Below are 26348 nucleotides of genomic sequence, written 5' to 3'. Positions count from 1 at the left end.
TTCATAAGTTTTCTTGTGTTGGCATTATTAAATGTACTGTTTTCAAAAACTGAAAAAAATATAACCTGATAAGCATAAATTTAAAATATAATTTAAAATTATTTGCAATAAAATGTAATGATTAGATGATGCTTCATGTAAACTAGTAGTATATATAGAGTAACTTTTTGTTCTGAGTATGATAGACTAGTATGTTATTATTCTATTTTTCAGATGTTAATGAATTCCAAGTTACCTGTAGATGTTTTAAAAAATATTTGGGAGTTAAGTGATGTAGACAAAGATGGCTACCTTGACAGAGATGAATTTTGTGTGGTTAGTAGTACACAATCAAAAAGACAGAACAAATATTTAACACTTGTTTATAACTACAAAGAGGCTAACATTCTTGTCTTTCAAATGTTTTTTTAGGCCTTCCTACTGATAGTTAATCCAGAAAAGCAATTCTGACACACAAAATTTATTTAAGAATTGAATGCTGCTTTTTGTAAATTTATTGGGGTGTAAAAGCGTTGACCGAAGTACATTTTGTATGAAGCGCGGAAGCAACCCTATAAAGTTACAAAAAGAAGCATTCAATACTTATAATTACATTTTTTCAGCTAGAATCATGAAAACACGATTTTTATCAAGTTTTCATTTAATTTACCTGTGCACTTTATTGTGGGACCTCGTGTCATCATGAATGATAAATGTTATTGTCTAATACAATTGTTTCAGGAATAGCACGAGATGTGCAGTTGGCCAATCAGAATAACGTATTATAATGAAACATACGGTACATCTAATGTAATTATAAAGTGTTATTTTCATTTTCAATTAAATGCTTCTGTGGTCTTGTGGTATTGTATGCACCTTGAGTACCTGGTGTTCTCTAAGCAAGCAGCATCATGGATTAAGAGGAGAGACTGATTAGCTGGGAATCAGATTAATGTGTCTGGATAGGCTGACATGTCTTCCTGTAGACTAGCACCTTTTGAATTAGCACCTTAAAAATCCAGCTCAATATGTCCATATATAAATAAAAAGCAGAATTAATATTCATATTGCATTAACATGTTCTTCTCCTGAATATGCATTAATTTGCTGTACATTAAACAGCCGTACTTGATCAAAGTTTTCAGTTATAGTTTCATTTTAATGCTAAAACCAGGGAGTTAAGGGGGCTCCTGGGTATAAATCAATATTTTTTTCTTTATGTAGGATTTCACTTTATTTTTTTATAAATGAACTTTATCATATACTTAAAAAACAAATTGAAATAAAAAAATGTGGTGACCGTTCATTTAAGCTCACAATCTGCCTCCGGAAGAAGCATACATTTTTGTTAATGTCCTTTTTTTCTGTTGAGCTAATAGGAGAAATAGAGGTAATATCGAAATAAAAAAATAACCTAATTATAGAAATTGCTTAAATTTTACAATTATTTAGTTTATGTACAGCTTATTTGAAAACAATAATAAAAAAATATAAGTCACTGATGAGTAAAAAAAGATATGCCAAAAAATGGCGTATTTTGCACCAAAGGGAGATAATTTGGAGCTTTTTCAATGATATAAACATTTTAAAAGTCATCTGGGGCCAAACCGAATCGTTTTTTTGGGTTGATTTTTGTACCATATCATAAAGTTATAACTAATAATGTAAGAAATAAAATTTGTAATGAAAAAATAAAGGTTTAATTTCTTGCTGAAAATTTTGTACCCACGAGCCACCTTAAATCAAGCTTCTTTTTTTTTTTAAATAATCCAAACACTGTTGTTATAATATGAACAGCACATGCTGATATGAACATTGTTTGTATTTGGACATAAACCATCAGTGTAAACACCATATGAATCAAACTTATTGGTTTGTTATGAAACAGCCATTGTATGTTATTATTAAAGAAAACTATTTATGTTGGTAAATTTTATGTTTATGAGAATGTATTGCATCAACGAATGATGTTATTTTGTTTTACAGTCAATGCATCTAGTATACAGAGCTATAGAAAAAGAACCTGTTCCTTCAATATTACCAATAGCCCTTATACCTCCCTCAAAAAGAAAGCATAATCCTGTACCAGGTGGTGTTCAAGTTCTACCAGGGGCAATACCTACACTACCAGGATCTGTTCCTGTTCTCCCAGGCGTGATGGGTGGGAGGTCAACACCAACAATGAGGTCCGATTCTCCCTCGGTAAGTACTGCTTATTTGTTTAATTTTCCTAAAATTTCTTTTTGTATTGGTCATGGTTGAAAATCAATCTGTTTGGTTGATCAGTTATAAGTTGAAATGTACAAAAATGTCATTTAACATGTTTAGTAAGAGATATACAACTGATATTTTTTTTTATGTGTTATCAAGTCAACATGGGGAAAATAAGTAAGCTAATGTAAGCTAATGTATTACTTATGTTTTTCAAATTTATTTTATTAAGATTAACAATTTCTTAGTATGTAGTAGTGGATGTAAATATAGCTAAACAAATTGTGTAAAAGGGTTGAAAATATGATTAGATGTTCTAAAAGAAAACTAATAAGTGCCAATGATTTTTTTTTTACAGATGAGTGGACAGTGGGTTGTTAACGCTGCTGACAAAAGTCGATTTGATGCCATGTTTAAAACAGCTGATTTAGATATGGATGGTTATGTAACAGGACAAGAAACCAGAGATATATTTGTACAGAGTGGAGTTCCAAATAATGTTCTTGCTCATATATGGTAAGGAAAAATGATTTGTGATGTCAACTTCCAAGTATTTTAGTCTTTCACATTGACAAGATGGCAATACTGTAAATTTAGAAATTATTGCGATGTTTTTATTATTGCGAAAATGCGACAGGGTCATATTCACAATAATTAAAACTTGCATATTTTTTTTTATATGAATCAAACAGGATGTTTCTGAATATAGCAAAAATTACAATCGCATTTTAGGCTAAAATGACAAATTGCAATAATAAATGCATGCAATAATTTCTGAATTTACAGTATATGATAATAGATACAATTTTTATGATTTTGATTAGAATTATCTCTTGTAGTGAATATACCATTTTTTTGGGTCATATACATCTTTTAAAAATGTCCATAAAATATCAAGAAAATATTGAGAAAAGTATATTTCAGACTTGCCAGCTGGGAATAATTCTAATTCATAATTAATTTCATCTTAGAGTTGTCTCCCATTACCAAAATTATGAATATTTATAAACTTATCTGTATAAGGTTTAAAATGCAGATAAGAATTAATTTCCATTGATTAAAATTACTATATGTGTTTAAAATCATGCTATGTCACTTCACTTGAATTGGGTATAGGCATTTTACATAAAGAGTTATTTTAATAATATTTTTTGATGGCATAATTATTATTATTATTTTTTCAGGTCTTTATGTGATATTAAAGGGTTAGGAAAGTTGAATTCTGAACAGTTTGCTTTAGCAATGTATCTAATCAACCTGAAGATGAAAGGTGTAGATCCACCAACACAGTTAACACCTGAGATGATCCCCCCTTCCATGAGAAGTGGCACAGATACTGCAGCCTTTGGCATCACAGTAAGTATCAATAACAGAATCCTTTCTTTTACATGTTACACCACTTTTGATTGGTTGACATTTGTAGTCTATTCAACTGTGCCAACTGGAGTCATTTGCAACAATGTTTTGCATTTTCAATTGACTTTCCAAGGTTTTTAAATGTTTTCTTTTAAAAGAAGTTTTCCAGTATTGAATAAGAAAAAGATAACAATTCTAGTGAAATCTCTTCAAATACAGTGCTGTTATTCATTAGCTTCTGCTCTTTTCAGTTGAGTTCAATCACGAATTTATTTACAAAGTTTATTCACACTGAATCCTGTGTTTAGCATTTGAAAATACCATGAATATTTAGTATCTACGATATAGCTATTTGGGCATATTTTTAGAAGCAGTTTTATGTAGGTAAAATAAATAAATTTTTAGAAATTCTTATGTGGTACAGTTTTACACATTACATCAAATCTCTAATCTATGTACATGGTTATTACTCATGTCAGTTTTTCAGGAATAGTGAAATGACTTAATTGGTTTTTTTTGCAGGATGCTACCAATGCAGGCCCATTTAGTCATGTGGCTGATTTCTCTGCTATCAAAGAATTGGATATCATTCAAAAAGATATTGAAGACATGAAAAGGTAAATATATACTTCTATACAAAAAGGTATTGTGTGCAGATAAATTGGACCACTGCAACAGAGCCATTTAAATCTTTGACCCAGAGTTAAGAAAAAAAACATGCATTGGTTAATATAGTTGAAATGAATCTTCTTGAGCCTCAGCCATATGATGATGCATGTGATCCATTACAATGCATTTCAGAACTGGAGGGATCACAGTGGGATCTACCAAAAACATAAAAGAAATATTTCAATATATCTCACTATACCTGCTACTTCTGCTTGAGTTGAACAGATTTTTGGTGTTATGGGCAAATTCTTCATGACAAATGATTGCAGACCAAAGTGCAATGGAAAATATATGTATGGAAGTACATTTTGTATTTGTATTCAGGAATTGCATTTACAGATCAATACAAAATCATGAAAGTAAGATAAATATGAAATGGTTTAATACTCAAAGATTGATTGAGTAATTGTTTGTTTGAAGCCTAACCTCCAGTCACAAATATTACATGCATATTGATATTGAGATAAGAAGATACCCTGCTTTATGATAGAACTATATAAGACTGATTATTGAAAAATCAAAAAGTAAATCTTTTTATAAGGCCAAAAAATATAGTCTGTTTACTCTGACCTTACCAACCTTAGATTTAATCCAATCATTAGAAACACGACTACAGGTTAATGGGCTCCAAAGACTGACTGCAAGACTCAAAATCATGGCTCAAAATCATGGCACAAAAAATATAATGGAAATTCCAACCTCAGGCCTAAATTAAAATATTGTTTGTTTGCCCTTTTCCTACCCTATGTTTTGAAACGGGTAGGTAGGTAGGTAAAATATTTTATTTTTCTTTCCCAAAAAATAACTTAGCTCATTACATTTTTTGTCATGGGTAGGCAGGTAGGTATAATATTTTATTTTATAGATACAAAATCTGCATGATTTCATTTTGGTTAGTATTGCTTTTGTTTAAGTATGCTTTTGCTAATATACTAATAAGTTTCTGCGACTATTAGTATAATAGTCCCAGGAAGTTTTGAATAAATATTGTCACGTAGAATGTGAAGTTAAGGTGGCTCGGGACTATTCGACTGCGCATAATTTCACGCATGAATTACAAAACTATTTGTCGTAAATTTTTTTCATATTTTGATTGATTAGAAATATTAAATCATTGTAGTTATGTGACTAATAGAATATTTTCGTTATTATCGGTATTTTTTTAAGGGTCAAAATGACATTTCACCCATTTTTACCATTTTCCCGCCAAAATTTGGGTTGTAAGGCAAAATAATTTTTTTCCCTTATCGGTGACCTATGTTTTTTATTGGCTCATTCTTTGAAGCTGTATTCCAGCTTTTCATATTACAGATTTGGAACAATTGTCATAGAACGTTTTTTTGATATTCCGAAAAAAATATGTCAACACCTCTATTTCCCTTATCATTTCATTGAAAAATGGTCCCTTTTACATACCTGTTTAAAAGTAAAATTTTGAGCTTAAATGGTCCGTGACCCCCTATTTTTTTTCGACCAATTTGATTCATTTTCTTTAAAGAATAAAATAACCAAAAATACGGCACTTCTGATAGAAACTTCGAATACGCCCGAGCCACCTTAATTCATAATTTCATATGCACTACTATTTTGTTTTCAAATATCAAAATATAGGGCTGTGCGGCATATTTTCAACTTTTATATGCCTGGAACTTTTAAGAGTTTTAACTTACACTAATATTCTGTACTACGTACCGTGTACGCTTACCTCGACCTAAAGGTTTTCTGAAAGAGATATATACAATATTAGGTCAATGTCAGAAAAATATCAACTTTTTTGTATGAGGCTGAGAAACTGGGGAATGGCGAGTACAAAAAAGTTGATATTTGTCTGACATTGACCTAATATTGTTTTTCTAATGCATCTCAAATAAATAAATTCATAGCTATTTAAATTGTAACTCAAATTTTAAACTTATTTTCATCCCTTAATGAACCTCTGACTGTGGAAAAAGTGTTCCATGATGAAATTGACATTGCACAAAAAATAGCTGTGTTACTATTTTTAGGAAATAAACACAACTAGTTGCAGTATAAAACTTTGTCCTGGTAAAATATGTCCTGTCAGACACATTACTTGTAGAAAAAGTCCCTATCATTGAGAGTGTTTAAATTATCGTGTGTGCTTGTGTTTCAAATAAAAATGCTACATGTACAAGACTCATAACTCAATTGTCGCGTATTTTACATCGCATTTATAAATGATCTGTATGGAAAAACTTTTTTATTTTATTGCCAAATATTGTCCACTTTACAGACCTTTGCAGTTTGGTACATGTCAGATATAAATAATATATCAATGCTGGTTGAAGGCATCGTTAACATAATCATCCTGATTTACGGATCACCAAAGGCCATCTCTACATAGGATACAACGTTTGTTAACAAAATATTTTGTACACATGTTAATAAATTTGTGTTGGACGAGTATAAAGACACAGATTAATGTTCGTCATATCATGATTTCAAAGCTTTCAACATCGATTTCAAACAAATGCTTTGAAACTCCAAATACAAGTGTTCATGCCAAATGCTCAAGTGATACCAAACGGACTAGACCGTATACAGAAAAGATAAAACCTGAGGATTCCGTTAAAAAAGTTTTGAGCGGGAAATACAAATAAAAGATTTTTGGTAGGAACGAAAAAATTAGATAAAATAAAATCTTGCTGGTAAATACAAATAAAAGATTTTCAGGCGGAACGAATTTATAGGGTTGGTCAGTAAAGGGCAAACAAATAATATTTTAATTTAAGCCTCATTGCCTTTTTTTTTTTACAGATGTAACCATTAACATACATACAGTTTTTATTTGGTCTCAGGGGAAATAGCAAAATGTATACAAAATAAAAGTTACTGAATGCTGTTAGGTACTATAATACATCTCAAACGACGATTTTGTTGAAATCCACCTGCATATTATATTTTTGAAATAATTTTGCTGATACTAAACTCATCTTTTTTATAGATTTAGGGCTTTCACAACATTAATAAATAACTTTTACAGTAAAGAAGGAAACAATTGGAGACTTAAAAAATAATGTAACCTGCAAATAACTAATTGCAAGCAGTTTATTAACATTAATTTAGTAGATTTATTTGTCCAAAATGAGCATCATCTTTAATGTGTAACTTTGTTCAAGTTCATGTTCATGTTATGAGTGACATTCAGTTAAAATAATGATGATAGGAAAATCCCTTGTCTTGGTATAAAAGCTGTTTAAAAGTTAGAATTCCCCTATTAAAAAAATAGAGAACTATAGCCTTTTACAAAGATTTTTCTGCAAATATCCTATACCAATGAATTTAAAGATGAGATTAATTTATTATTGAGATATATAAATACACTGAACTTGTATGTCAGGTCTGGAAGAGTTGGGTTATCTAATATTAAGTCAAAGCAATACCTACTCCAACTCATCATTAGACCAGGCTCTCACTTTTGCATTTTTATGCCCCACCTACTTTAGTAGAGGGGCATTATGTTTTCTGGTCTGTGCATCCGTTCGTCCATCCGTCTGTTCGTCCGTCCGTCTGTGCCTCCGTTCGTCCGTCCGTCTGTGCGTCCGTTCAGGTTAAAGTTTTTGGTCAAGGTAGTTTTTGATGAAGCTGAAGTCCAATCAACTTGAAACTTAGTACACTTGTTGCTTATGACATGATCTTTCTAATTTTAAAGCCAAATTAGACTTTTGACCCCCATTTCACGGTCCACTGAACATAGAAAATGAAAGGGGGAGTTTCAGGTTAAAGTTTTTGGTCAAGGTATTTTTTGATGAAGCTGAAGTCCAATCAACTTGAAACTTAGTACACTTGTTGCTTATGATATGATCTTTCTACTTTTAAAGCCAAATTAGACTTTTGACCCCAATTTCACGGTTCACTTAACATAGAAAATGAAAGTGGGAGTTTCAGGTTAAAGTTTTTGGTCAAGGTAGTTTTTGATGAAATTGAAGTCCAATCAACTTGAAACTTAGTACATATGTTCCCTATAGTATAATCTTTCTAATTTTAATGCCAAATTAAGATTATTACCCAATTTGTACAGTTCATGGAACATGGAAAAGGATAGTGCAAGTGGGGCATCTGTGTACTTTGGACACATTCTTGTTAAGTATGCTATAGTGAATTGAAGTCTTGGTTATAAAGGGGGGAGGGGGGAGAGTCTTTTTGTGTGAAAAATTTGGTTGATTATATATAGGAAATCACTGAAGTTTGACTGGAGCAGGCCTCCTCCTATAAAAATTTCTGAACCATATCCATAGCAAAAAATATTTGGATTTAAACTACTTATTTGTTGAATTATTGTCTTTTTCCTTGACAATAATAATAGCAATAAATTGATAAATGATACGGTTTTATTTTGTCAGTTTTTATGCCCCATCTACGATAGTAGAGAGGCATTATGTTTTTCTGGTCTGTGCCTCCGTTCGTTTGTTCGTTCATCCGTTCGTCCTGCTTCAGGTTAAAGTTTTTGGTCAAGGTAGTTTTTGATGAAGTTGAAGTCCAATCAACTTGAAACTTAGTTCACATGTTCCCCATGATATGATCTTTCTTATTTTAATGCCAAATGAAAGTTTTTACCCCAATTTCACGGTCCACTGAACAAAGAAAAAGATAGTGTGAAGCTCAGGTTAAAGTTTTTGGTCAAGGTAGTTTTTGGTGAAGTTGAAGTCCAATCAACTTAAAAAACTTAGTACACATGTTCCCTTTCTAATTTTAATGCCAAATTAAAAGTATTGACCCCAATTTCACGGTGCACTGAACATGTAAAATGATAGTGCAAGTGGGGCATCCATGTACTATGGACACATTCTTGTTATAAACTTTTTAAATTTAGTATTGAGTTTGCTATATTGTTACACTTTTTCCTGTATTCATTAAAAGACAGTTATCACATTCAAATTGATTCAATGGTATATGCATATGAAATAAACAAAATTATTATCTAATTCATATCTAAAAACATGCAGTCTGGTTAAGGAAGATAAAAGATAATGCTGCCATAGTGGCTGAAATAACTTGTAAAAATATATGAAAAATAGTCTTTGTTGTAAGAGCATTTTTAATGAATCACTTTAAAGTCTTAAATGACATTTGGTTATAGCAGCTGTGTGATGTTATTGTTGACATCCACTTACTGATTTTGGAGGATGGAAGATAGTAAGAAGTATACAAATATGCAAATCCTGGCTATATTCAAATCAGAAAATTGAAATTGAAAAAGATAGGTCAAATTGTGAGTTGGAAGTTTTGTATAGAGATATCTTAGGTAACCCAACTCTTCCGGACCTAACATACAAGTTAATTAATCTCAAAATTTTATATATCTAACATTTCCTGTCAACTTCACTTTGTTGGTTTTAGATATTTGCATATTTTATCTTTGAAAGGGAAATAACTACACTCATCTATTTTTAGGTTAAGGGTTTTCTCAAGGCTTACTACTGATCAATAATAACTTTTACTCAAAAGTATGAAACAATTGGGGACATTAACAATCATGTTAGGGACGACATCAAAAGTTCAATGAAGGATAAAAGACTGAATTCACATAGTTTTTTCACTGACCCCCACACCCCCCCTCTTAACTTAATTTGGGATAAATTGATTGACCAATAGGGATATATGTAAAATCGATTTTTAGATAACAAAACTTGCAGCAACGTTGACCCCCCACCCCCAAACTATTTGATTTAAGTTTTTTATCCTACATCGATCTTTTGATGTCGCCCTTAACCTTCCAACAATAAAGTACACTCAGTTTTCCCCAAAAAAAGAGTCTGATTTAAAAAGGTCTTATAACAGGCTATTATTTGAACTTGGAATTATTTTTAATTATGGAATTTGCATAATTTCTTGTGCTTGAAATTTTTATCAATTTCCATTTTTATTTGGTATTGTAATGTTTTAAGAATTTCACAACACTTTCCATACAATTTATTTTGTAAAGATAGTGTTGTGCACGGCACAGTAATTTCTATTAAAAATGTACTATCTTCTTTGTGATAGAAAGTGTTGTGTGCAGCACAGAACAGTAAAGTATATAAGATATAAGATTATAAAATGTTATTCACCATCTTCTCTTTGTTGATATTCCGGGCTGCCATGTAATGAATATTGATAAATGAAAACAATGAGATAGTTATACATGTAGCACTTAAAACTTTTCAGTTATAGTTAGGTCCAAAGGAGTGAGTTTGGTTATCCAATATTAGATAAATGCTATATATAATACCTCCAACTGGCCATTAGATTAGACTCTCCTTTTGTTTATTTTTGTTTATTTTGATATAATAATACATATTTTGACAATTCAAACATAAAAAAGCTTCCTTCAAAGTATAATGAAACCACAGAGCTCAATATAAGCAGTGCATTTGCGAGTAAGTTGACAACACAATAAAACAATTAAAAACCAAATTCATCTGTAAATTGGATGAGTTCAAAAGCCCAATCCTCAGAAAGGAGAATCTAATGACCATGAACTATGCATTCTCAACTCTTCTAGCTGTTGTCAATGCCATAACTACCCCTATTTGATAAATTGTTGTCAAGTAAACATCAGGCACCAGTTTGTAAATTGTTCTTTGCATGACCATGAGATGAATCTATAGTATCAAAAAAGCAACAATAAATTGGCATTCTGAAGCATAATAACCACATCGGTGCTCTTGTGGTAGGTAAAATTATGAGATATCTTAGTAAATTAATCTTAATTTAATACATTTGTGTACTTTTTATCATTTCAACTTTACTTTGAAAAATTTCCATATTTTTTACTTTTAGTTTTACACCTTATAAGTTCAGTCACAATGGCAGTTATATTTCGATTTTTTTTTTATAACAGACAGCATAAATCTAAATATAAATTGAATAGGAATTAGAGTATAGTTGTTGAATCATAATCCATCAAATATGATAGCTGTAATTAATGAATACATGAGCATTATTTTATTGTAGTTATTACAGTAAAAAAAGGACAATATGTTTTTTTCTACATTTGATTGTATTTATCCTATCAATGCTCCTCAATAAGACTTTTAATGAAGCATTTTTATGCTTTTATTGACTACATCAAAATAGATTTATAAAATATATAAAAAAATGAGTCTGGTCTAATGTTGAGTTGGGGATATAGAGATGTTTATTTGATATTGGATAACTCAACTCTTCCGGACCTGACATACAAGGTGTATGTGTTGAGTGCCATATATATATTTCAACTTTACTTTAGTTTTAAATCATTGGTATAGGATATTTGCATATAAATTCTGTTTGAAAAGGGACATAATTCTCCCAGTTCTATTTTTAGATAAGGGGAATTTTAACTTTCAAACAGCTTGTATACTTAGGTTTAAAATTTTCCATTTTTTAAGATTTATTCAAATGTCACACAGGAACAAGAACTAGGAAAACTTAGAGAATAAATTTTCACAATTTCTAAAATGTTTTTTTTTAATTAATTACCTTTTGTGAAAAAAACTTTTCAATCATTATTGATAAATTGATTGTAGTTTATTGTTAGCAAGCTACATAATTGTTGAAGTCCCCAATTACTTCCTCCTTTTTTGCAATTGCAAAATTAGTCATTGTTTATCAGTAGTAGGTCTTTTGAAATCCCCCAATCTTAAAATAGGTGAATGTAGTAAAGAAACAAAATTATTTCCCTTTGAAAAAATACTATATGCAAATATATCAAACCAATAAAGTGAAGTTTACATGAATTGTTAGATATATAGAGTATTCAGATTATAACTCTTGTATGTTAGGTCCGGAAGAGTTGGGTTATCTAAGATATCTCTATACAAAATTTCCAACTCACTATTTGACCTATCCTTTTGATATTTTTTTGATTTTTCTTCTCTTTTTGTCCTTATCTCTAGTACATTTGTGTTTAAAGTTTTGAAACCCCTTTTGTGAACTTTTTAATTGAGAGCTACTGTTGCAGATTTTTCTTTATTTTTTTTGAAAGATTGGAACTTGTTTTAAATCTTTCTTAAGCATGTTAAGGCACTGGCCTCCCTAACAACATGACATGTTAGCTACTAAATGTATTCACAATGAAATTGGTTCCCTATAGTTCTAATGTATGTGCACATAATACACATATAAACTGAAAAAATGGGTATATTTTTGGAGCAGTTCATTCATTAAGGGGTGTTGATGTGCAGGCTTTTTTTTTTTAATCATTTTGATTAAGTAATTGTGCATATTAGATGTTAGATATATAAGGATGATAGATTTATTCATTGCCTATTACTTTTGATCTACACTACATAAAGTGATTCTGTAAAGTATGTCAGAAAAATAAATGATTAATTAAGGATAATAACAAGATCTTTTAAAAAAATGAAATATAAATATAGATATGAATGTATAAAAGGTATTCAAGTAAGGTCTATAATTTACTAATTAAATTTCCAATAATCATCTGTAATTTTATATCAACAATTTATGTTAGTTCACTTAATTTTTTTATCAGTAATTGGCTTGAAACAGTTAGTAAAATTTTAAAACTTTTAATTATATCAAACCATTTTTTTTTTAAGTGTACGCCCAATCAAATGTATATTAACAATTTTAGTTGGTTGAATATTTAGAAGAAATGAATATATATTTTTGCCAGCACGAAAGAATCCACATTTCAATTAAATAAGTTTTTTAATTTGTTTACTTTGAAAAAGTACATTTTCAATGCCCTGTGCTGAAAAATACGTTATAAATTTTAATCTTTAATGTCATATAACCTATGTTTCAACTTACAAAATGGCCCAAAACAACATTTTTAGATTATTTTTGTTGACACTTTAAAGTTCTTCGCTTCAAGTTTATCTGTTGGTCTTATGTCTTACAAGGATAGTTAGTAGAATTTACTAGAAAAATTTTGGATTTGCAATTTTTTGTTTTTTTGAAACATGTTTAAAACAGGCAACAGTATTTGGTTAAGATATAAACTTTTTTTTAAATTGTACAAATTAAGATACCCATATTATTTAATTTGAGCTCATTTTATCTTTATACTGGAAAAGCACTTTCCTTCTAAAGACCTGCTGTTAATGCAATTTCCAGCATTAGTGCTTTATTAATGTTCTGTTGTCCCCACCATACGGTATATGAAATTATTCAAACTACTCTTCCAATCTTTCCATGAGTGATTTCCATCACTTTGATTTCAACAGACTTTATAACTTTGAATAAGAATAGAATAATGATTTGAGTATTTTTATCTGATCATAGACCATAATAAGTGGTAACTGTATTTTGATGAATACTATAGGGTTATTGCATGAATATTGGGGAATATTGTCCCGAGTAGAAATTTTATATTGCACAAGCTTGCGAGTGCAATATATGTTCTACGAGGGACAATATTCCCCCAATATTCATGCAGTAACCCTTTTATTGTATAGAAATATAATATTTTAAAGTAAAATTTGTTTTAAACTAAAATTTTGTCGTTGATGATGTCATAAACTTTGAAGATTTATTGCACTAGTGCATTATTGGAACTTATTGCATGCTAACTTTTGGTTACTTTCTGTGGGAAATATTATATTGCTATAAAATATTTTATTGCAGTTATATACTACAGTAAAAGAAAGACAACATTTATTTATCAATAGAATATTTAAGCATGTAATGTGTATGTAAATATAAAGAATCAGTCCCATGGCTATGCTTTAATCATACTTTGAGTGATCATCTTTTTATTTGTGTTTATATTCACTATATCACACTTGAAAAACCAAAAAATGGGAGTCTGGTCAAATGGTGAGTTGGGGATATAGCGATGTTTATATGATATTGGGTAACCCATCTCTTCCGGACCTGACATATAAATATATTGTGTTGAGTGCTATATATATATCTCATTTCTACTTTAGTTTTAAATCATTGGTATAGGATATTTGCATATTAATTCTGTTTGTAAAGGGACATAATTCTCCAACATCTATTTTTAGATGAGGGGAATTTCAGATAGATTAGGGATTTTCTATTTATCAATATTTATGTAAATGTCACACAGGAACTTGAACAAGAAAAAATAAAATTCACAGTTTCCATATTAAAAGCATTATTGATAGATTGCTTTTACCAAACAAATTAAATCTTTTAACTCATTGTTTATTTTAACAACTATAATTCATTTTTGGTAGGTTATAGTATTGTTTAAGCCCCCAATTGTTTCCTTCTTAGTAAGTATGTAGAAAGCCCCTGACCTTGAAATAGATAAGTGTAGTATCAGCAAAATTATTTCCCTTTGAACAATTAAATATGCAAATTTAGCAAACCAAAAAAGTATAGTTGAAATGAAATGATAGATATATAATGTATCCAGATTATTATACTTGTATGTTAGGTCCGGAAGAGTTGGGTTACCTAAGATATCTCTATACAAAACTTCCATCTCACAATTTGACCTATCCTTTTGATTTCTTTGTTTTTAATTGTTTTAATTTTTTGGTCCTTAACATCAGCAAATTTGTGTTAAAAGTCTTAAAATCCCTTTTTTGTCCTTCTACCTGCTATCCATCCTTAATTTGCAGATTTAAATAAAACTTTAAAAGTTGCTATTAACTTACATTTCATTAATACTACTCTTTCAAAATCAGATTTTTAAATTAATTTTTTTTTTTTTTTTTTCCTTTACAAGTGATTTCAGTAGATGAGCTACACAGGCTATTGAGAGCTTCTGTGGCTGATTTTATCTTGAATTTAACAGATATTATAACTTTGAATAAGAACAAAATTAGGACTTGAGTATTTTTAGCTGATCCTACACCATCAGAAGTGGTAACTGTATTTCATTAAAAAAAAAAACATATTCTATTGCAGTTAAATATTGCAGTAACCTAGAAAAGACAATATTTATTTATCAATGGAATATTTAAGCATTTAATGTTGATATAAATCTAAAAAAGTTTTATTTTTATTTGTGATTTCATTATATATTTATATCACACTTAAAAACAACAAAAACTGAGAGTCTGGTCGAATGGTGAGTTGGGGGTATAGCGTTGATTATTTGATATTGGGTAACCCATCTCTTCCGGACCTGACATATAAGGATAATGTGTTAAGTGCTATATACACTTCTATCTTTACTTGAGTTTAAAATCATTGGTAAAGGATATTTGCATATAAATTCAGTTTCTAAAGGGACTTAATTCTCCAAAGTCTATTTTTAGATGAGGGGAATTTCAACTTTTAAACAGGTGATATAAATAGATATTGAATTTTCCATTTATCAATGTTTATGTAAATGTCTCACAGGAACTCAAACTGTGAAAAGGTTGATAAATAGAATTAACAGTTTCCATCAGGGATGGGGTTGATTACTTTAAAATGTAATCGATTAAATTACAATTACTTTGCTTATAAAATGTAATCGATTACATTACAATTACACCCTATTTCATATGTAATCGATTACATTAGATTACTTTTCTTTATTGTAATCATGATTACTTTAGATTACTAATGATTACATTGTATATTGCTATATCAAAGTTTTTTTATAACTTTTTATCCGCTTATTTTGGTGACATTTTTTAAAAGCCTTAATTTATTCATCTTTTAAAAGAATTTATAGACAAGACAGTTACAGTTACAGTGTAACATGTGTAATTTGATAATATAGCTATAGACAAGTGTCCTTTCTCTATGTAAAAGATGCAACTTTATTTTTAACTACAAATTGTAACCAACTACCTAATTAACAAAAAAAACTGACAATAAGGAAAAATTAATTAAGTATAGTTTTATTGTCTGTTGGGACATAATTGACACATCCATTAATGTTTTTACAGGCGTTAATCACTACTTCCATTTTTTAAAACAAACAATGGGTGGGCTTGGGTATTAAAATTTCATTGTCTTAATAATGATATAAATAAAGTTAAAAGTGGTTGATTGTTATTATTTGTTTGAAAATTTTTAATACTTGATCTAATTGAAATTAATAGAATTATTGCCAGGTGAAAACACAAAACAGTTATGTAACTTAGGAAAGCTTATACATTTCTCTTTATATTAAGCAACAGTTTATTGTATTGATGAAACTTCTGACGTCACCTATTGTTTACTATGCATATTGTTTGCAAAATTTATGCCATATGTATACACTGTACATGTACAAAATGTACTTGTTTATACTGGTGAGCCTTAAGGCTAATAAAGTTAATAAAGAATAAAAATAAGAAAGCACATATTATACCCGAATTTATGGAAAATAAAATTCATTCAATTTTGTCAATAAATGAAACCTGGTTTTAACTTCCATTTTGAATTAAGTGGGCTTATATATTTATGCCGACCGTCAAAGTCAAATAGGAACTAAATGTTTTCTGCATTTGAATTTCAATGTATTTATGTAAAAATATTGGGTAAACTAATATGAAATTGGAGTTAATATCAGAAGTTTTCAATCAAGGAAAACAAATGCTTTCAAGGCATATTCTTTTATCATTTGAGCTCAATTTCACAAAGAAATATTGGACAGTAAATTTCTTTTTGTAAACTGTTAAAACAAAATAAAACACTTGATGATCACATTAAACAAGGTCCCATCATTGTGATTACTAGTTTCATGATTTTTCATTCAAGCTTTACATTTCTTATTTTCATCTTGTCTATCAAAAACTATTTTCATATTTATACAAGATTTGTAATCATCAAGTAATCTTATGAATGTAATCTTAAAGTAATCTAAAGTAATCATGATTACACCTGTTTTTTGCCATGTAATCGATTACATTACGATTACTTGTAATCAGAAATGGCATGATTACTGATTACATAGGATTACACTGCAAAATGTAATCGATTACAGCTGATTACGATTACTGATTACGATTACCCCATGCCTGGTTTCCATATAAAAAAGCATTTTTGATAAGGTTGCTGTCACAAAACAATTAAATCTTTAAACTCATTAAATTCATTAGTATTTTTCTCTAATCATAGACCATAAGAAGTGGTAACTGTATTTTGATGAATACTATAGGGTTATTGCATGAATATTGGGGAATATTGTCCCGAGTAGAAATTTTATATTGCACAAGCTTGCGAGTGCAATATATGTTCTACGAGGGACAATATTCCCCCAATATTCATGCAGTAACCCTTTTATTGTATAGCAATATAATATTTTAAAGTAAAAATTGTTTTAAACTAAAATTTTGTCGTTGATGATGTCATAAACTTTGAAGATTTATTGCACTAGTGCATTATTGGAACTTATTGCATGCTAACTTTTGGTTACTTTCTGTGGGAAATATTATATTGCTATAAAATATTTTATTGCAGTTATATACTACAGTAAAAGAAAGACAACATTTATTTATCAATAGAATATTTAAGCATGTAATGTGTATGTAAATATAAAGAATCAGTCCCATGGCTATGCTTTAATCATACTTTGAGTGATCATCTTTTTATTTGTGTTTATATTCACTATATCACACTTGAAAAAACAAAAAATGGGAGTCTGGTCAAATGGTGAGTTGGGGATATAGCAATGTTTATATGATATTGGGTAACCCATCTCTTCCGGACCTGACATATAAATATATTGTGTTGAGTGCTATATATATATCTCATTTCTACTTTAGTTTTAAATCATTGGTATAGGATATTTGCATATTAATTCTGTTTGTAAAGGGACATAATTCTCCAACATCTATTTTTAGATGAGGGGAATTTCAGATAGATTAGGGATTTTCTATTTATCAATATTTATGTAAATGTCACACAGGAACTTGAACAAGAAAAAATAAAATTCACAGTTTCCATATTAAAAGCATTATTGATAGATTGCTTTTACCAAACAAATTAAATCTGTTAACTCATTGTTGATTTTAACAACTATAATTCATTTTTGGTAGGTTATAGTATTGTTTAAGCCCCCAATTGTTTCCTTCTTAGTAAGTATGTAGAAAGCCCCTGACCTTGAAATAGATAAGTGTAGTATCAGCAAAATTATTTCCCTTTGAACAATTTAATATGCAAATTTAGCAAACCAAAAAAGTATAGTTGAAATGAAATGATAGATATATTATGTATCCAGATTATTATACTTGTATGTTAGGTCCGGAAGAGTTGGGTTACCTAAGATATCTCTATACAAAACTTCCAACTCACAATTTGACCTATCCTTTTGATTTCTTTGTTTTTAATTGTTTTAATTTTTTGGTCCTTAACATCAGCAAATTTGTGTTAAAAGTCTTCAAATCCCTTTTTTGTACTTCTACCTGCTATCCATCCTTAATTAGCAGATTTAAATAAAACTTTCACAAAGTTGCTATTAACTTACATTTCATTAATACTACTCTTTCAAAATAAGGTTTTTAAATTAAATTTTAATTTTTTTTAATTTTTTTTTACAAGTGATTTCAGTAGATGAGCTACACAGGCTATTGAGAGCTTCTGTGGCTGATTTTATCTTGAATTTAACAGATATTATAACTTTGAATAAGAACAAAATTAGGACTTGAGTATTTTTAGCTGATCCTACACCATCAGAAGTGGTAACTGTATTTCAATAAAAAAAAAACATTCTATTGCAGTTAAATATTGCAGTAACCTAGAAAAGACAATATTTATCTATCAATGGAATATTTAAGCATGTAATGTTGATACAAATCTAAAGAATGTTTTATTTTTATTTGTGATTTCATTATATATTTATATCACACTTAAAAACAACAAAAATTGATGAGTTGGGGGTATAGTGTTGCTTATTTGATATTGGGTAACCCATCTCTTCCGGACCTGACATATAAGGATAATGTGTGAAGTGCTATATACACTTCTATCTTTACTTTAGTTTAAAATCATTGGTAAAGGATATTTGCATATAAATTCAGTTTCTAAAGGGACTTAATTCTCCAAAGTCTATTTTTAGATGAGGGGAATTTCAACTTTTAAACAGGTGATATAAATAGATATTGAATTTTCCATTTATCAATGTTTATGTAAATGTCTCACAGGAACTCAAACTGTGAAAAAGTTGATAAATAGAATTAACAGTTTCCATATAAAAAGCATTTTTGATAAGGTTGCTGTCACGAAACAATTAAATCTTTAAAATCATTGTTGGTTTAAGCAACTATATTTCATTTTTGGCAGGTTTCAGTATTGTTTAAGCCCCCAATTGTTCCTTCTTAGTAAGTATGTAGTAAGTCCCTGACCTTAGAATAGATAATCAATGTAGTATCAGCAAAATTATTTCCCTTTAAAAAAAAATTAAATATGCAAATATATCATACCAACAAAGTAAAGTTGACATCAAATGTTAGATATATATAGTATTCAGATTATTATAGTTATATGTTAGGTCCGGAAGAGTTGGGTTACCTAAGCTCACAGTTTGACCTATCCTTTTGCTTTTAAAAAAAAATTTTTTTGGGGCCCTTATTTCCAGTGTTGGATATAAAGTCTTGGAATTGCTTTTTCTGAACTTCTGATAATTACGTACTTACCTTCTTTAATCAGTCAGTTGATCTCAACAGAGTTCAAAGTACCTATTAACACTCAGTATATTTTACTTCATAAACATTTTGTAATTTTCCCTTTTAAAACATTTGTTGCATTTGTCTGTCTCTCTTTAAAGATTCTTTTATCTACAGTTGATTTTAGTCAGATTTGTTACATTTTTAACAAGGTATCCTGTATTTGGTTTATTCATAATGCCATTACATGTATTAAGGTTCCACTAAAGTCAAAATATAGGACACTTCAAAAAAATCTTATCTTTGCCTATATTTTTCAACCTATAATGAATAAAGTCCTAAACTAGGGGAACATATCTTCCTTTAAACATACTTAATATATACACACAGTGTAAATTGTTAATAAACTTGAAATTGTTATGTTGTTGCCAAACCGGTTCTTTGGGTGAACACTGAATTTACAACATAAAAAAAGATAAGGTAGGTTCCCTTCTTAAAATATTCAGTATACTCTTAACTTGTCAAGTAAGGAATGGGTACCAGTCTAGAAAGATATTGACCCAAATATTTTAGCATGTAATGGTTTTTGTAAATCTAAAGAATGTTTTATCCTTCCCATGCTTTATCATACTTTTAAGTTAGCTTTCTTTTATTTGTGTTTTAACTTATATCGCACTTAAAAACAAAACAAAATGTGAGCCTGGTCAAATGGTGAGTTGGGAATATAGTGTTGTTTATTTGATATTGGGTAAACCAACTCTTCCGGACCTGACATATAAGGTGAATGTGTTGAGTGCTATATATATATCTCATTTCTACTTTAGTTTTAAATCATTGGTATAGGGTATTTGCATATTAATTCTGTTTGTAAAGGGACTTAATTCTCCAACTTCTATTTTTAGATTAGGGGAATTTCAACTTTTAAACAGCTGATATAGATAGATAGGATTTTTCATTCATGAATGTTTATGTAAATGTCAACATAGGAACTTGAATAATGAAAAAGTTGATAAATAGAATTAACAGTTTCCATATTTAAAGCATTTTTGATAAGATTGCTGTCACAAAACAATTAAATCTTTAAACTCATTGCCCTTGCAGAAATAAATCCTGACATTTTTTTTAACCAGGATATCTCAAGATTATCCTGGGAAATCCTGAAAATATCCTGTAAAACATTTAGCCCTTATTTTAGGGAAAAAGTTGATGGGAGAATTTCAGGAAATGTCAGGACTTTCAAATCAAGCAGCTGTAAACTAGGGGAATTCTGAGGATATCTCAAGACTTTCAAAAATAAATATAATATAGACCAGGATATGTCAGGACTTTTCCTTCAACATTCATCCTACTTTCAGAAACTTTACACTTTCTTCCTGAATGAATAAACTGAAATAAAGTCCTTAATGATTCCTGGTATTGGGACTTAAGAAATAATATAATCTGTATCACAAATTCAAATAAAAAATATCTTTGGGACTGAAATTAACTGTTGTTTGTTAAATTAAATAAGTTTTTTTGGCAAAGATTTGTGAAGGGTGATAGAATAAGGGAAAGAAACAAAAAGTATTTTGTCAAACATTTTTAAAATACCCAAATTATGGTGTTAATTAAAAATATTAAACATATTTTGACAGTTAACTTATTTACACAGTTACTGCTGATCTCCCTGTTCAGGAAGCATAACGAGTTTCAGTTTTACAGTATTTCAAAGTCAGAGATTTTGTGATAAAAACAGCAGGGTGTCCAAGAAAGCTTGTCTGGCATAGTGATGATTATTCTGATGTCCAATGGCAGTTTTGCAAGACGGGGCCACAAGTTGGGGCTATGCCCCAGCTTGTCCAGAGGCGGATTAAGGGAGAGCCCAGGTGGTAAGGGACCCCCTTTTCTGGGAAAAATTTGGTTGATTATTTAGGGAATCACTGAGGCATGACCGAAGCGGGCCCCCTCTTAGGCAGTCAGTGGGCCCCCACTTATGAAAATTTCTAGATCCGCCACTGTTGTCTGTACTTCAGAGTAATCTTGGACTAAGCCTTAGCAGGTTAAGATCATAATTTAAATGACATCAATAATAAATCGCATTTGTATCTATGCAAATCAATAGTCTTTTTCCTTATTCATGTATGCTCTGTATGCCCCTTGTGGGCCCTTAATTGGATATAAAATATGTTCTGTTCTGTTCATTCCGAGCTATTTTGGAAGTGTTGAAACACATAATTTTGGCATTGCCGGATATGCAGAGTTGTTTGGTTTTATTTATCGTACAGCTAAATTTTAATTTTATCTTCATTATATGTGTGTTTAGAATCAGAGTTGTAACTTGTCATTATGTCCCAATAGGGGCCCTTAATTGGAAAATAAAAAACTTTGAACTTTGAACTTACGGTGGCGGTGGTACATTTTTTGTAACTGGTATCTTTTGACCCTTCCTAGCTTTCCCTACAGATGTAAATTCTGATTTTCTCCAAGTTTATATATGTGCCTTTCTATTAATTGTCGTCCGGCATATAAATAACTTAGAAAAAATATCAGATGAACAGCAATGATAGATTTCTCAACGTATGCAAAATGTAAACAAATTGTAGGACCTCGCGGTTTTTCGTAATTGTACTGAACAGGTCTGAACAGTTCGGCCCTAAATATACCGTCCTCGATGGTGACTCAACTTCGGCACTTGTTCATTCGCATGTACCATGTTCCGTTCGAACTAAAGATTATTTTTATTATACTTCATAAAAAACTGCATATTAAAAAATATTTGTTTGCGACATCCTTGATTTATTTTCATAATACCGGTACGGTGACGGATCAACTTTTGGCCGATCTAATTTGGGACGAGATTGTCACCTCAATGTGAGCGTAAGTGCACTCTTGATTAATACGTCACCAAAATGGAGACTACGCTGATGGAAACCCGGAAAAGACATTTCCAGACAGAAAGATTTCAGATAAGTGCATTACAAATTTAATTTAACATGACAGACATGTGTATATTATTATAAAATATAATTTATTGAAGAACTATTATTCTTTTTTGGTTTTTATTTGAGCAAAGCAACATCAGAAAGTCTGAAAGCATATTTGAAAAATAATTTTTACGTATTAGATTAAACAAAATGAATAATTGTTTTCACATATGATAACGGGTATAACTGGTAGATACGTAAACTTTATAAATATTGAATTGTGTGAATGGTTCTTTAGTGAATAATAAGTAGCTAGCAGGGTATGAAATTAGCAGTGGCCCACGGGCCATTGGCCCCTAAAATCTAGTGTGGGCTACTTAAATTTCTACTTTTTTTGTATAGGACTATGTATGTAGGCTAAAAAAAATAATCTGTGGGCTACCATACACCTTATCGCTATTTGTCCGCCATTGCTGGAAATCACACAGGTTCCCGTAAAATTTTGACGTCATAAAACAAAATGTCTGACGCCACAATGGAAAAGTGATTGTTGTTGACGTCAAAAGTTCAAGCGGACGGGTCAGCCGGGAATAGCGATAAGGTGTATTGCCAAAGTCAACCCTGAGCTAGTTTTTTTTTAAATATTTTTAAAGTTCAGGGAATAAAAAGGGGGGGCTGTAAATGAATTCGATTCCTTAGGTTAACAGCTTCCGATGTACTGTATAAACAGGCAACAACATTTCTATTGATTATAAGTATTGATTAAACGTCTTAGAACAATTGATTCTTTGTGGATTTTTTTATACTTTTAGGGGATTGAATGATTCCATGCAGATTTCAGTTATTTATTCAGCAATACTACTTGGAAGAACAGACAACAACATATTACAGAAAGAAGCAGAACTTTACATGTATCCTTTTATATATCTGACGCATAATTTAATTTTTAATATTGGGTAGGTACAGGGGCGGATCCAGCCATTTTGAAAAAGGGGGGGGGGGGTCATACTTTATGTTCTAAAAAAAGGGAACCCCCTTTGATACGCCATTGGTGTACCATTTTTACTGGTAATTTAACAATATGAACAGCCATTAATAAAATTGGCCAACAAGTTTGCTTTTCGGAAAAACCTTTTTTTTTTGCATTTAAACAATGTATCGAGCAGGTCGAAAAAACAATTTTTCTTTCAATTTTAGCATTACATGTAGTTGCAGCTGAGGGTGAAACAAACATATTTTTTTTCTCAGGGTCAAAAACAAATTATTTTTTTCTCCAAAAACTAGAAACAAACTTTATTTTCCAAAAAATCCATAGCCCCCCACCCTGCAAAAATTAAATGGTTGCTGCCTAACTACATGTAATGTAATTCAAACAGTCAATGGCGGTTGTAACCTACAAAAAAAAATCATAAGATACCGCCATTGACAGTAAGATCTCATGCGACTCACTAACGAGCCCCTGTGTACCAGGGCAAACATACCTTATCAGTCATTCAGTGGCGTATTTAAGGGAGGGGTCTTGTTGTTTTTTTGGACAATCATTGCATTTGAAAAGGGACATATAGTTGGACCCCCATTTATCCTGGGTTGGGAACCACCCTTTTTGAAATGGCTGGATCCGCCCTTGCTTAGAATAGAATGAGGAATATGGATTTAAACTAATTTAAGAAAATATTTGCAATAGAAAAATTAAAAAAAGGACTTTACTCAAATTTTGTAATTTCTTATAGAATTAATGTAAGACATTTATTGGTCCTGAACTAAGGACATTCTCAGGATATTCACAGGATATACCAGGATTATCCCAGGGCCAACTCAATGCAAGCAAATCTGTAAATCCTGACATCAGGATAATTTCCTGAGACCAGGACCTGAGAATCCTGAGAACAGGATTATCACAGGATTTTCTACTAGGAAATTTATGGTCTGGATGGTCCCTGGATATCCCTGGAATATCCTTGTTCCAATACCGTCCCATGTTTGACCCTATCTCAGGATCAGGATATCTCAAGATTGCCCTGTGATTTTTCTCAAGATTATCCTGAGATATCCTGGGGAAATCTTGTGATATCCTGCACTATTTTCGCAAGGGTGTTGGTTTAAGCAACTATATTTCATTTTTGGTAGGTTTCAGTATTGTTTAAATCCCCAATTGTTCCTTCTTAGAAAGTATGTAGTAAGTCCCTGACCTTAGAATAGATAATCAATGTAGTATTAACAAAATTATTTCCCTTTGAAAAAATTAAGTATGCAAATATATCATACCAACAAAGTAAAGTTGACATGAAATGTTAGATATATATAGTATTCAGATAATTAAACTTGTATGTTAGGTCCGGAAGAGTTGGGTTATCTAAGATATCTCTATACAAACTACAAACTTCCAACTCACAATTTGACCTTTCCTTTTGATTTATTTTTGGAAAGATTTTCTTCTTTTTTTGGAAAGATTTCCAGTATAAAACATTGGTTTAAAGTCTAAAAATCCACTTTATGAACTATATACCTGCTATCCCTCCTTAATCTGTGGATTTCAATAAAACTTTCACAAAGAATCTATCAACTAATAACCATTTAAATATTTAAAACAATTGAAATTAATGCTTCTCTTTCAACAATTTTTTTTTTACAAGTCATTTCAGTTGATAAGCTAAAGCCTGTTGAGAGCTACTGCGGTGGATATGTCTTGCTTTTTTTTTTAAACAGACTGCATAATTTTGAATACAAATAGGATTAGGATTTGAGTATTTTTATCTGATAAAATATTTTATTGCAGTTATATATTTTTAAAATACATTAAAAGAAAGACAACATTGATTTATCAATAAAATATTTAAGCATGTATTGTGTTTGTAAATCTAATGACTGTTGCTATGCCAATCAGTGGCGGATCCAGCCATTTTAAAAGGGGGGGTTCCCAACCCAGGACAAAGGGGGGGGGGGGGGGGGGTTACAACTATATGTCCCCATTCAAATGCATTGATCGGCCAAAAAAAGGGGGGGTTCCAACCCCCAGAACTACCCCCTGGATCTGCCAATGTGCCAATGCATCAATGATACTTTTGAGTTAGCTTTTTTATATTTGTGTTTTTAGTCTCTCTATCACACTTAAAAACAAAAACAAAAATGGAAGTCTGGTCTAATGGTGAGTTGGGAATATAGCATTGTTTATTTGATATTGGTTAACCTATCTCTTCCAGACCTGACTTACAAGGAAATTATGTGGAGTGCTATATATATCTCATTTCTACTTAAGTTTAAAATCATTGGTACAAGATATTTGCATATAAATTCTGTGGTTCAAGGGACATAATTCTCCAACTTCAATTTTTAGATAAGGGGAATTTTATCTTTGAAACAGCTAATTTAGATAGATAAGGGATTTTCCATTAATCAATATTTATTGAATTGTCACCCTGAAACTTGAACCACGAAAAAATAAAATTCACAGTTTCCATATCAAATGCATTATTGATAAGGTTGCTTTCACTAAACTTTTTTTTTTAACTCATTGCTGATTTAACTATAATTCATTGTTGACAGGTTACAGTATTGTTTAAGTCCCCAATTGTTTCCTTCTTTATAGTAAGTATGTAGAAAGCCCCTAACCTAAAAATAGATAAGTGTAGTATCAGCAAAATTATTTCCCTTTGAAAAATGAAATATGCAAATATATCAAACCAACAAAGTAAAGTTGAAATGAATGATAGATATATAAAGAATTCAGATTATTACATTTGTATGTTAGGTCCGGAAGAGTTGGGTTACCTAAGATATCTCT

At 30.4% G+C, this 26348-nt stretch overlaps 1 protein-coding gene across 2 annotated transcripts in view; it reads left to right on the top strand.

Annotated features, from left to right (window-relative positions):
- The window catches only part of LOC139481356 (epidermal growth factor receptor substrate 15-like 1), a 47513-nt gene that overhangs the window by 7156 nt on the left and 14009 nt on the right, over positions 1–26348 (top strand). For both annotated transcript variants that reach the window (XM_071264652.1, XM_071264661.1), the window contains exons 7-11: positions 214–315; positions 1966–2181; positions 2549–2706; positions 3375–3546; positions 4069–4163. In XM_071264652.1, coding sequence (XP_071120753.1) covers positions 214–315; positions 1966–2181; positions 2549–2706; positions 3375–3546; positions 4069–4163 — 743 coding nt within the window. The remainder of the gene's footprint in view (positions 1–213; positions 316–1965; positions 2182–2548; positions 2707–3374; positions 3547–4068; positions 4164–26348) is intronic.

The sequence above is a fragment of the Mytilus edulis genome, chromosome 1, assembly GCF_963676685.1.
Source record: "Mytilus edulis chromosome 1, xbMytEdul2.2, whole genome shotgun sequence".
In the NCBI taxonomy this organism is placed as follows: domain Eukaryota; kingdom Metazoa; phylum Mollusca; class Bivalvia; order Mytilida; family Mytilidae; genus Mytilus; species Mytilus edulis.
This window is presented reverse-complemented; position numbering and strand designations above follow the sequence as displayed.